At 40.0% G+C, this 13,519-nt stretch overlaps 2 protein-coding genes across 3 annotated transcripts in view; both read right to left on the bottom strand.

The window, feature by feature from the left end:
- The window catches only part of LOC107757283 (A-kinase anchor protein 1, mitochondrial), a 19,097-nt gene extending 9,814 nt beyond the window's left edge, over positions 1–9,283 (bottom strand). Inside the window, 3 exon segments of the mRNA XM_074560242.1 lie at positions 183–192; positions 2,870–4,432; positions 9,089–9,283. Coding sequence (XP_074416343.1) covers positions 183–192; positions 2,870–4,407 — 1,548 coding nt within the window. The 5' untranslated portion in view covers positions 4,408–4,432; positions 9,089–9,283.
- Positions 9,284–10,416: 1,133 nt separating this feature from the next.
- The window catches only part of nf1a (neurofibromin 1a), a 92,349-nt gene continuing 89,246 nt past the window's right edge, over positions 10,417–13,519 (bottom strand). For both annotated transcript variants that reach the window (XM_016573391.1, XM_016573394.1), the window contains one exon: positions 10,417–13,120. In XM_016573391.1, coding sequence (XP_016428877.1) covers positions 12,978–13,120 — 143 coding nt within the window. In that variant the 3' untranslated portion in view covers positions 10,417–12,977. The remainder of the gene's footprint in view (positions 13,121–13,519) is intronic.

Raw genomic sequence — 13,519 nt, 5'->3', positions numbered from 1 at the left:
TCTGCTTCTTGTTCACACACAGCTTCAGCTAATGATGGCAGGGCAAAACAGACCGTTTCGAAAGCGTAATTATGTTTTACCCTACTAGAATTGATGCCGGAAAGTTATCATATTCATAAGTGCATGTGAAAGTAAAAACACATGCAATTCAGACAAACTTTTGGGCTGATTATAACGTGCACGTTAACTTTCCTCATGAAATGTGTGTGTAGGTCCGACAATAGCATCCACGATGTCATCGCTAGTGGCCAGTGCACTCTTAAGCAGTTATGAGCAGCAGGCTGTGTAATATGTGTGAACTCTTTTATTTTTGTTATCACTTGGCCATTTGACTTATAGCAGTGTCCAGTGTTTCCCATACATTGAGTTATTGCTTCGTTGAATAAACTGATCACTGCATGTTTCAAAATTAAAATCCAGCGCTGGTGTTTTTATATGAATGCATCTTTGAAAAGAACCGACCGTCTTCAGAAAAGCTTCGGTGTCATTTTCATTTCGTCTTTCCTGAAATGCCTGATAAAGTAGCGTTTGTGAGCGCAGTGCTTATTTGATTACCGGGGTAACCGCAATATCTCCCGCTCCAACAGCGCCTCCTGCTGGCGGAGAATGAATTTGCATTTGCAAGTCTGAGAAACACTGGTGTCTGTAAGCAAACAAACAAAAAGCATGCTTCAGAACGGTTTTGAGAAGGTGCTTAAGTTTTGAGCCATGTATTATTAATCTGAATTAGGCTTCTACTACTATTACTATCTTGTACCCTGCAATAATCATTTACTCAAACTCACTTTTATGAGATGATGGGGAAAAAAAGAAAATCGGGCAACCATATCGGCCAAAAAAATTGGCATCATATCTTGGCCATCGGCTGCCCTGATTTCTAAATATCGGCACCGGCCAGTGAAAAACCCATATCGGTCGACCTCTACAAGGGAGGAAGCATCAAAGTTATGTTACATTTTCTCCTTTCATTCAAGTGAGGATGGGCTAAGACTAGGGATGTAACGATTAACCGTGAGCCGGTTGAAAATCGATTCAAATATGTGACGATTCAAATCGGTTGAGATGCTAAACCAATCGCGATTCATTTAGGGGTAGTTTATGAATCCATGTCTGAGGGGAACTTGCTGTCTTTAGAAAAGTTTAGATGCAGGGCTCTACAGTGCGACTATTTTATTATAGTTTTATATTTCAATTTCACAAAGAAATGTGCAGCATTTTGTCCAAGCAATAATAAAAGGACACATTTAATTTATAATTTGTCTTAAATCTCATTTTGTAAAAAAATAAATAATAAAAAATCGTGAATCGAATTGTGAAATCAAAACCGTGAATCGAATCGTGAGTTGAGTGAATCGCTACATCCCTAGCTAAGACACTAGCTGCCGCTAGTCTCCACACCTTTCTCAGGTCACAATATGGAGATGGCAGCAGCTGGTGTGACGACACCTCACAAGGGTTCAGTAAATCACTCACACTCCCCACACGGGTGCTTCCGGTTATCAAATCAATAGAGAAATACTCAGACTGTCTTTAAAAAAATACTGTAAATGGTCAATGCGCAAGTATCGCCACGTTCTTGTCAAAACACCTGCTGACTAACTAATAACAGACTTACAACTGGCCGTTTCCAACACCTGCTCGTAAGCAGGGGAGTTAAAAAAGCAAGATGGCTCTGATATCCATGTAAGGAAGTTGCTGTAGTAGGGAGCGGTAAAAACAGCTATGCACATGCGGTTGTGCTCATGTAACATACGCTGTTTGGGAATTTGGGCATCTGAGGTTTCCAAAGAGTCTATTCACAGTTTGAGAGGTACCCTTGACTCAAGCTTTTCTGTACTACTACATCTTGCCAAATGTCAAGAAGAGGACTGACACTGGTTGGATTTAAACATAAAAACAAAGCCAACTGAAAACAGCAAGTATGTTAGTAAACAATGCCGGTCCTTTGCACCTTCATTTTGGGGGAAAACTTTAGCAGAAATGTCCTTTACGCTAGCAACAAGCAAACATTTGGCACAATGCAACGTGTGAATTACATTGTGAAAAAGCAAACCTTTTTTTTTTTTCCCCATAATGCATAAGAATACTGCATCTCACACTTTTAAGTGGACCGCAATCAAACATCCTACCGAGATGGAGTTCATGTGAAGTGTGCAATACTGCAAGACGCTCTGAAAACATTAAAATGAACTGAATTCAGTAGTATTCACAGATCACACTACAATGAAAATTCCGTCATCCTTTACTGTGACTCATATAATTCTAAACCTGTTTGATTGTATTTCTCCTGCGAAACACAAAACACATGATACTCGGCTGGGATCGTGTAGAGCCTTTTGAAGCTACATTGAAACTGCAATTTGGACCTTCAACCTGTTGGTCACCATTTAAGTCCATTATATGGAGAAAAACCCTGGAATGTTTTCCTCAAAAACCTTAATTTCTTTGCGACTGAAGAAAGAAAGACATGAATATCTTGGATGACATGGGGGTGAGTAAATTATCAGGAAATTCTTATTCTGGAAGTAATCTAATCCTTTAACTTTTAACTGTATGGACAAAAAAAAAAAAATGTTTTATTCCACAGAAGAAAGCGTGAGGAATGTTGATTGACTGAAAAGTTGCTCACTGTTGTTACGCAACTGTAGTAGTGTGAGGAATTTATATTCTATTCGTTTATATTGTATTTATCCAACACACCTATGACTGATTCAGGTGTGCGAGGCACTGTATATCTTTTGGATTCCACAGAAGAAAGAAAGTGAAATTGGTTATGAATGACCTCAGAGTGAAAAAAACTCTGAGGTTTTTTCATTGTTGGGTGATCAACCCTTTTAAGCCCTAGTGTTAAATTCTTAAGAACTGTAACTCACCTCCTGATTGGTCAGCTTCTACCTCATTAGCAGTACCATTCCTAAAGCCTGTTCCATTCAACCGTGCTGCCTCGCAAACCGTAGCCACGTTTTCTGCGGTAAGTGGGGACTCCTGAGAGGCAATTAGACCAAGACTCTCCTGCAGTCCATCTCCTTGACCCTCTGAGGCCCTACAAGTCCCTGAAATTTGAATGAGGTCCTCTTTACTTTCAGACACATTCGAGGACAACCCTGTGCTATGGAGATCCTCGCTGCTGATGCCATCCTCTGACTGGCACGTGCTACATCCTGAGTCTTCCACCAGAGCTTCCTCTGCCTGCAGCTTGGCCAGAACCGGCGTGGACTCCAACTGTTCCCCAGACGACACAGTCAATGAGCCTCTTTCCTTCTCATTCTCCGGCATTTTCCAGAGCGAAGGCACCAGACAACCGTTGATGATATCTTCGGCTATCTGCACCGCCCGTGACTCTGTGCTTTCCATGCTCTCTGGAGGTACATACGACTCCACTTCCTTACCATTTACAGAGGGCGTGCTGCTGTCGGCCGCTTTAGAGCCCTTGCTGTACCGGGACTCACAGCTGCTGACCGCCATGACCTCCTGGGTGGCTGCCGAGATGACCTCAGTGATCAGCCCTGCCGCGAGACGTTGGAGCTCCTGCATGTCTGGACTGGTCTCGGCCGGCAAGCCCAGGTCTCCGTTTTCATGGTGCTGAGCCTCGATGGAGCTTTCTGAAAGGGGTGTGCTGGTGGAGTTGGGGAACGAGGTCAGAGTCAGCGGTGTTTTCGGGCTGCAGGTCTCCAGCAACACAGCCTCGCCCTCCGCTGATGATGTAGCGGAGGCCAGGTCATCTTTTGAAATGTCAGCCGGCAAATTCTGATTGCAAGTTGGTGCCAAGGTTTCAGCGGCCACCTCTCCCTCAGGTTCAGGTCGCACTGCTTTGGCTAGCTCTGCAGGACGCTGCTTAGTTAGTGGTTGGTTTTCGACCTGCTTCTTGACTGAACCAGTGCTCGCTAGATCTGGCGGTAACTGGCTTGAGGGTTTGCTGCCAATGGCAGCCTCTGGTCCTTTGTGATGAGTGCTCTCGTCCACTGTTTTTGTTGGGGTTGAAGATGACACAGGAGTTGTTGTCTCTGGTTGGCTTTGTAGAGGGACTGATTTTGTACCGCTCTGAGGAGCGCTTAGCTGTCCACTGGCCAACACAACTGGAGGGGTGCCGAGAGCCTCTCCCGCAGTGGCTTTTAGCACCGGTGTGTGAATCTCCACTACAACTTCCTGCTCAACAGGTCTGTGCTCTTTGGCCTTGACTCCGTCTCGGCTGGTTCTGCGGCGTGTGCTGCTGGCCGCAGGGCAGCTCTTGTCGACCATCCCATTGCTGCCCTCACCAGAGGAGGTTCGCAAGCCCATAACTGACCCCTCCTCACTGTCGTGGCTGGTGACTCGCTCTTTCTTGCGGGAGATGTACCACCACCAGCCTATGAGCGCCAGCACTCCAGGAAGCGTATACGGAACAAAGGACCGGAACCTCAGTGGCATCTCCTCTGGACCCTAGCAGCTACACCTGCAGATCAACACAAGGAACAATGATAAGACAAATCATGTCCAAGCAAGATAAAACAAAGGAAATTATGGAGAAATGTTGCACTATAAAGGACAAACAATAAACCTGACATAGACATTAAGCTCAACCATTCAGTCTTGTTACCATAATTATATATTAGCATTTAGTACCCAACCACTACTGAACTAAAGATGAATTTGGCCTATTTGTAATACTATTACCCACGCTAGTGTATTTTTTTTTTTATGTTTATTTAATGAAAACTGCCCAAAATTGCAAACCTTCCTACATATTTTGCAATAACAATCGAATTGCTGTACATTATCCCACTTACAACACGGCTACCTTTTTTAAATGAATAAATGGACATTAAATATTGAGGAGAGTTGATTTTATTTATTATTATTTTATTATTTTTGTAAGAAGAGACCAGAGTGATATAAGAGACATGAATCTTGTACAGCATTTTTAGCTGGAAATTAGTTGAAAACATATTTGACCACAGACAGGACAATCAGAAAGTATTCCAGAGAGCAGTGTAATAAAAGGTTTTATTTCAGGTTTAAGATGTGTTGCCTTTGGGAAGAAGTGAAAGAATGGGTGACTCGTCATCTTGGGAAATTACACACTGGTCAACATTCATTCCTTTGTCTTGCTCACAAGTCTGTGTTACATCTAGAAAACAACTAGCTCATGGTTACATAAGATGCATGGGCACTAAAACATCTTCCATGGAATTATTATATACTGATGACTACATAGTATGTAATAAAAAAATAAACTGCATCCTTCAAAGACAAAGACTAAATAATAGAAGCAGTTAATCAAAACTTGTGAATCTTTAACAAAAAATAAAGAAATTACATGTAACATATTGCTTTGTTTGCTGCACTTTTGGTCTGGCTCCTTTACAGTGAGAGAGGGAGTTCTGGGCAGCCATGCAGAAACTTCAGGGACAATATCACATGGCTGACATTTAACCTCAGATGGTACTGAGAGCTACATGCAATGTCTACCTCACTGCTATTGGCCAGAAGGGGCATCCTTTCAGAGTTAAAAAAGGACATTCATGCATGCATTTCCATCATGGGGACAGCATATCCCAGTCTCCAGAAAAGGAGGAACACATCATATACAAACCCCACCCATTCACTCCTGTACATAATAACCAAAGATAAAGGGGTTTCCATTTCTCTTCAGCTTCCAGAGAGCGTTTCAGAAGACATGCTAAGCGCCTCTCACTGTCAATAAATAGTGACTACTTGAGCACGTAGCATACGGAATGACAAATATACTGCAAGAAAGAAACCAAAGTTGGATCTTAATGTGGAATTTTTTTTTTAAATACGTGAATAATTCAGGAACAAAATATAGTTAAGTACAAAGCTATAACGATGATATTGGGGTGACCAATTTTTTTAAAAGGATTTTAAGAGCTTTAAAGAAAAGAAGAACAGCAAAAGAACTAGAATTTACTGTAATCAATCTGTACTATTTGCATATTTAAAAAATGCACTCATTCACTCTTAATTGTATACCCCATGTTGTAAATTGCTCTGTTAAAATTTCTTGTCTCATCACATTCAGTTATGAATTACATCACACAAATTAAAGCCTATATTTTCAATTTAACATAGCAAAAAAGTTGAATAGTTTGCATCAATGGATATTACTGTCAGTCGTTGAATATTTCTATTGTAAAACAGCTGTCAAATATTAAATGATAAGCTACTTACATCTTCACAGTCTTTCATCTTTAAAACAAAAGTATCATGTTAGGCTTCTGTGAACAGTAAATCCCACCTTGTCTGATTTTATTGGCCATCTCAATCATTTTGACATTGAGCGCTGATAGACCGCTGAGAATATATCTAAGTTTTTATAACTAAGCTGTAGCTTTTAAATGTTTTGTCATCCTAGACAGCAGCAGAGCAGCAGGAAGAATATCAAAAATTTGGCAATTTCTAATTATGGGAGGGGGGTTCCCCTCAGTGTCAGTAAGTACCATGCTAATAGCATCTGAAGCATCAATTACTGTAAAAGTATCATTAGCAGGATGAATATCAGACATGACGCCAACCGTATGAAAGTTGTAATATTCCCTATAATATATCTTTTGAAGTCTTTGAAGCATAGCAGGAAAATTAGTCAATTCCTCAGATCATAGTGTTGACAGCATTCCTCAAGTTCAAAATGAACAAACAAATTTTAGGGAAAAATACAGATTATAAATGACAACAAACCAAAATCTGGACCCAAAATATCTAGTCCCTACCAAGCAACAGCATCATTCTTAAGTTTAGGAGGTGAGTTGAGGGTCTTAGACTGCATTTAGAAACGACCTATATTTTGATGACAGGGTTATAAAATCAGCAAACCTCTTTAAAAGTGTATATTAGAAAATATATCTCATACAGCATTTTTTTTTTTTACAATTTCAGACATTAGTAGCTTTTAATTTTCTCAACTCAAATTAATTGTAGTAGTACTAGCTATGGTGGGTTGTTCACACAATGCAATAGCCATAACATTAATACTACACTGTCTGCTAACTCTCTCAGTCTCGAGAGCACGTTTCAAGCAGCCATGTTCACAGAATGTAGTCACATACTGTAGTTTCTGCACAGTAAAGTTCTCCTTAACCAGTTTCAGTACTGTGTTCACCTTCAGGCCGAGGTTAAATAAATGCTCGCCGAGTTAACGCTCGCTGTCATATCATGGCCTGAGCGCGTGCGCGAGCGGACCATTGAAAAAGAACCGAGCGCGTGCTGCACGGTGGCCGTTCGACCTTGGGGAGGTGTAGAGATAACGGAGAGGGCACCGTAGCCAGTCATTCGCGCAACACGTAACATACGAACCCATTGATCTCAAGTAAGCGGTTTACTGGTGCTGCTGCATTCAGAATACAAAAGCGAACCCGTGAACACTCCAGCGCGTCAGGAGATGGTTACGCGCACCGGCTGCTGCTGGAGAGCCCCGAAAGTGACGTGCGCGTTTTAGCACACTGGCACTGCGGCCGAAGTCAATGATATAACACGACATATTCGTGCACGAGACAAAATAGACACCTTGCAGCCAGATGTCTGCGAGGTTGCATTGCATGCTGCGCGTGTTAGCAGTTAGGCTAACTGTTCATTGCTGCTATAAGAACTAATAGGCGAAATGAGAGAAATATAAGCAGAAGCTTCCACAGTTTATGCCAGCAATGAAACAACACACAAACCCGAGGTGATTAAATAAAGAAAAAACGTAAATAATCAGTTGGAGAGGTGATATTGACCTACAGTGCGCGTGGTAACGTTAGGCCGCTGAATGAATTGCAACCCCATGCAGGTATTCAGTCTGAAGTACGGACCGCTTCAAGTGTCTTGACTTTAAAACGAGTTCACCGGGGTAACCCTCCACCAAGTCCTCCTCCTTCACAGCGGTCCTGAATTATTCATGAGTTCACAGAAACCGCGAGTCCATGTTGCTCGGTTCATAATTCAACTGAATGAAGGTGTGAGTTGACTTCAACGCGCAGCTGCTATAAGAACTAATAGGCGAAATGAGAGAAATATAAGCAGAAGCTTCCACAGTTTATGCCAGCAATGAAACAACACACAAACCCGAGGTGATTAAATAAAGAAAAAACGTAAATAACCAGTTGGAGAGGTGATATTGACCTACAGTGCGCGTGGTAACGTTAGGCCGCTGAATGAATTGCAACCCCATGCAGGTATTCAGTCTGAAGTACGGACCGCTTCAAGTGTCTTGACTTTAAAACGAGTTCACCGGGGTAACCCTCCACCAAGTCCTCCTCCTTCACAGCGGCCCTGAATTATTCATGAGTTCACAGAAACCGCGAGTCCATGTTGCTCGGTTCATAATTCAACTGAATTAAGGTGTGAGTTGACTTCAACGCGCAAAGAACAAAGAGCATATGTTCCCTCTGTCATACTCCAAAATGACCGCACAAACGATCAAATTATAATAGCTCCAAGTAACATTATGAATTGGGCCTGAAAATATGGAAACGACAGTTCCCTAGTGGAAAATCCAGATTATAATGGTTTATAGCTGGTCCAAGTTGGTCATTAGCTGGTAGGACCAGCAACAAATCACCTAGCAGCTGGTCACACCATCTTAAAATGGTCAAGATAGTTCGTGGAATATGTAACCTGGCCAACCAGCTACTGGTCAGCTTAAAAACTAGCTACTATGTACCAAAACATGGTCATAGCAGTTGAAGGTGGTCAAGATGATTTTTGCAACATGCCATCTGGTCTATTAGCTAATAATTATATTTTTCCCTGCAGTTGCTTAATTTGACGACAATAATTAATGTGCAAGACCTATTACCTATCCGTTAGAGTTGAACTCAGATTTGGCGACACCGTTAGCCGATATAGCTAAAGCGTTTCGGGCGCTCTGGATAGCGGATAGCGTTGGCGCAATGTCAAACATACGCTGTCGCACCAATGAAGGTGGAAATCATTTTTGAAGATGAGATGGTTGCATGTGAGATGGTTAAAATCTGCTTGGATGTTAAGCAAAGGCCGACAGCAGGACTAATGAGAGAGGCGGCTAAAATGGGCTCCCTCTCCGCGCTATTTAAGCTTCACCTATCAGCATATATATATGAGGTAAAAACCCGAACACACGGCTTATACTCACTGTGTTTATCCGTCCCTCGCACCGCCACCGTATAATTTTAATGTTACGTGTTCAAGGCCCAGCACAATCCCAACGTGTCCCCCTCTTCGTGTGTGTGTATATATGTGTCTCTTGTCTCTCCTCCCCACGTGTTGACCGTCCTAACGCACACTCTAAAAACAGAGACGCATCAGCTGATCAAATCTCGCGATAAGTCCGCTCTCAGTGTTAATGTATGCAATCATCGCGAGGTCACAGTGGTTTCGGACTCCACGAGGCTGCTCATACATTTATAATGTAAAAGGGAATAATAAGTAATTGTGGCAGAAAGACTCAACATAAATTAGAGAAATTGTAGCTCAAAATATGGTCTCAGTTAAAGTAAAAAAGAGCAGCACTTATTTGATGTTATTGACATTACAGTTGGCTGCTAAACTTTGAACTTTGCCCCTGGAAATGATAAAGCCTGGGGGAAAAAAACACTGGACGTTTGCCACATTTTAAAAGATCACAGTAATGATCTATTTGTTATATGATATGCAATCATTTATCTAAAACGATTTTAAACATTATTTAAACCTTTTTATTTTTGTATAATTATACATGCAGCTTTTATGACCTCGTATTGAGACTATATGGAACATTTAAGTAAACTTGTATAAAAAAAGTTTTTAAACTTCCTGAAATGCTGAACTATCACAGTACACAGTATTTATTTTAAAATATATTAATATAAAATATAAAAGCATATAAATATGTTAAAACGTGTCAGTCTCCTTAATGCATTTGTAAGTTATCTATATGGATTATTTAACTTGTGAAATGACACTTTTACAATTCATAGTTAACAGATTGCAAAGTCAAAGATTTGGGCCCTCCCAAAGGGTGATTTTGAACCTCAAAAGTGTCTTTTTGGTATTTGATATATTTATTTGGTTAACAAAGTTGGTTTTAACAGAGATGTTGCAGTTGCATTGTACTTTTGTTCTTCCATATATTCAGGATGAACAGAAATATTGCAAAACCAAACTCTAACCATTGTTGGCTTATTTACCATGATGAATCAGAGCATGTGGAAATGTAATCACTTTAAATGGAGTTGTTAGAGTTGATGAGATTGTAAGTATCTCCAAGCATCTAGATTTCATTACATTGCCCTTGAAGTGAGGATATAGTCAAGTTATTGACAACTATAAAACGATTTTTTACACAGGTTGTTTGGGGGTTTCTGAGGTGATAAACATCTGATACAGGTATCTTTTTGGTATTTTAACACATTTCTTTTTTATTTAATAAAACCCAGACAAAACGGTATAGTAAAAATTGATTCCACATGTTAGACAGCATGGTAACAGGGTTGAGGGAAACTTTTATTACGAACACTGGTATAATTAAATTGCCATGTTATACATGTACAGCAACTAACCGCTTTACAAAAAAGCAAGTAATACAATATCATATATTTACACTTGTATTTATATACCTTCCAATTTTACACAAACATATTTACAGGTGACAGATACATTGTTTACAGATGACCAATGCAATTAAAAATGTGGCAAATGCATCAGACAAACACACATCTTGAATTATATAAAATAAAACACTTTTTTAGTCTGTTTATGATGAGTACATAAGACAGTTTAATTACATACGCAATTTAAAAGGCTTAGGGGCATGTCATGTGTCCTATTCGCCGTCATGGCAGTCAAGACTGTGCCTTCATTATTGTCTTCAAGTTTTGACATATCGGATTAGGTCCGTTCTAGATTGGTAGTAGCAATGCAACAACATATAAGATTCAAGAAAAAGGAGTTATATTCTGGTTATTCAGAGTAATGGATGCAAAAAAAAACAAGACAAATCTTACACTTCAAACACTCGATTGGGTCATTTATGTTTATATTTTCAATTTATATTAAAAACTGTAAATTTGACATGGACTGATGTGAAATTCGCCATTACGACATATAGAGCAGGAATAAACATTTCAGGTTTCATTTTTGATCATAAAACACTGTCATCTGAAATCTGCTGTTGGGATGATATTTCACAGTAAATACTTAAAAAAATGACCACAAGTCAGTATGAAAGTACATTTTTGGATCTGCTGGATAGTATGTTGTAAAACCAACGGAAATGTAAAATAAATCTACAAATGAAATGGAAGAATGACATCGATTTGGTCCCAATTTTAAGTGTGAAACATCTGGTACTCGTGTGTATTTCAATGCAATCTTTTCAGAAACATAAAATTAAAATTATGCATAAATATCCCATCCTCAAACATTTGGCAGGTACCCTTCTTTAGTAATACAAGTTTCCCTTTAATAAGCATTTCAAAGAGAGCAAACACATCATGTACTTTGAGTCTGTTACTAGGTACACTACTGTTTCCTCCTTGTAAATTTGCCGATCTAAGTAATAATAACAAAAAAAAAGTAATGCAGAGAACATATTGCACACAAAAATCGCCCACTTCAGTTTTGACGGCCATTGTACGTTTAATACACTGAAGCCCTGATAATGGCATGTTAATTCAAACTTAAATGGCACAATTGTGGTTAATTCTGCACTTCACTGGTTAGAAGGCGAGTGAGAAAATTAAACGAAACGCCAAAAAACATGGTTACAAAGTTAGTGAGAACTGTATGGAAGAAATAATTATTTAAGGCATACAACATAGACAAGACAGACATAAAAATATACAAAAATGGAGTTCACAACAGTTTCCCCTCACAATATTGCAAACTTGTCTTTGGTGCAGTGTTACTATGTCAGCTTGTGGTGGGATTGGGATTCCTGTTCCGTATTTGAGAGCTGTTAGTGAGACGGGAACAGGGAAAGGTAAAAGTGTGCACAGATATTTCCTGAACACACACTTTAATCATGTGCAACTTGTATACACACATAGTGTTCAACGAAACAAATAAAAAAAAACATATTGCACCACAGTGAGACAATGCTAAAACATGAATATTAATGCCAATTTGACATGTTTGATTTGTGCATTTTGGGCCAAAAAAAACTACATACGGATACATACTCATCCGCTGCTCTTCTAGAAAAATGTTTTCGACGACTGATGAAAACGATCGCAAAGCAAACCTTCATGTGATCTCCGGAAGGATTATCTACATTTTAAGAATAAATATTTAGATGCTGCAATATGATATTCTCGTATTTGATGGTCACATTGTACTGTTTACACTGTAGCGACGAATGGACAATATGGTAAATGTTAAAGCCGCAACACGTTTTCATAATTAGTACCTGTTTTCCCTTCCTATTTTACAAACTATACAAAGCTGAAAACCCTGACAAAGGCACACAATGGATAAAATAAGAACCCAAAACATGTGATCGTTATTATCGTCAATAGTATAGTACACAGATAATCTTGGATCGCGATCAAGATTTCAAGCCTGTGGATATCAGGACAGGACAGGCCGCGCGTCCATCCCGAAGCAGGTCCGGGACTAAATGGAAAAAGGACGGATACCAGGGCAGGATAAAGATCCTGCGAGTCTCCACAGGGTTGGTCATCTGTTTGCTGTAGTGGCTGATCAGATCAGTTTCTCATTCATGTGTTTCTTTAAGAAATCGATGAGGACATAATCTCAAGTTTGTGCAAAATCGAAGAGTGGACGCCTCAACATGGTCAGATTTAGCATTTCAATGTGGTCAGTCCCAAGACATTTTCGATGTTGAGTGCAACACGGAGAGTTCAGTGCATTCTCCTGAAGTAGTTCATGTAGGCAAGTGTGTGGCAAGCTTCAACTGGTATTAAAAAACAAACACTTAAGCGGTTCTTCAATGCAGGAACCTTGTTAACTGGACGACGGAAAGCAAAAAGGATTCGTGGAGAAGAACGATGGCCACGGAGTAGGTAGAAATGCTTCAAATCTTCTCAGACGATCTTTTTGATGCTTGGCCGTTTGAAGCTGCCTGCACTGCGCTGCTTCTGCACCTGGCTGGCTGACCCGTGTCGCGCTCGCCCACTGGTGGAGAGACTCGAGGTGGGAGAAATCTCAACGTTCTCCTTGTCAATTCCTGCAGGAGAGAGATGTGATGTAACACCACTGGCCTATTTCTTACTTAAAACATTCAATTCAATAAATTACCTTCCCAATCATGTTCTAATCTGAATTTACATTTAGCAAATGTAAAAAATATTTTCAAACATTAACTAAAGCATTTGGTAAGGTTTCACAAACGGATGCTTTGACATGGAGTCTGGCTGTAAATACACATATTACACAGTAGGTGTCTCAGTGCACTACATTATAACAGAGGAGAAAGTCTCATGCAGGGATCCTGTGAACATTCATGATAGGAGACATACATGTGCTTTTAAAATGTGCCTGTTGGTCTTGTGTATTAGAAGGTATATATCAGCATTACTATTCCCCTAGGTTCAAATTTCCTAACTATAATAAACCTGGAAAAAAA

Source organism: Sinocyclocheilus rhinocerous, unplaced genomic scaffold (assembly GCF_001515625.1).
Source record: "Sinocyclocheilus rhinocerous isolate Xijiao unplaced genomic scaffold, SAMN03320098_v1.1 scaffold1152, whole genome shotgun sequence".
NCBI classification, from domain to species: Eukaryota; Metazoa; Chordata; class Actinopteri; order Cypriniformes; family Cyprinidae; genus Sinocyclocheilus; species Sinocyclocheilus rhinocerous.
This window is presented reverse-complemented; position numbering and strand designations above follow the sequence as displayed.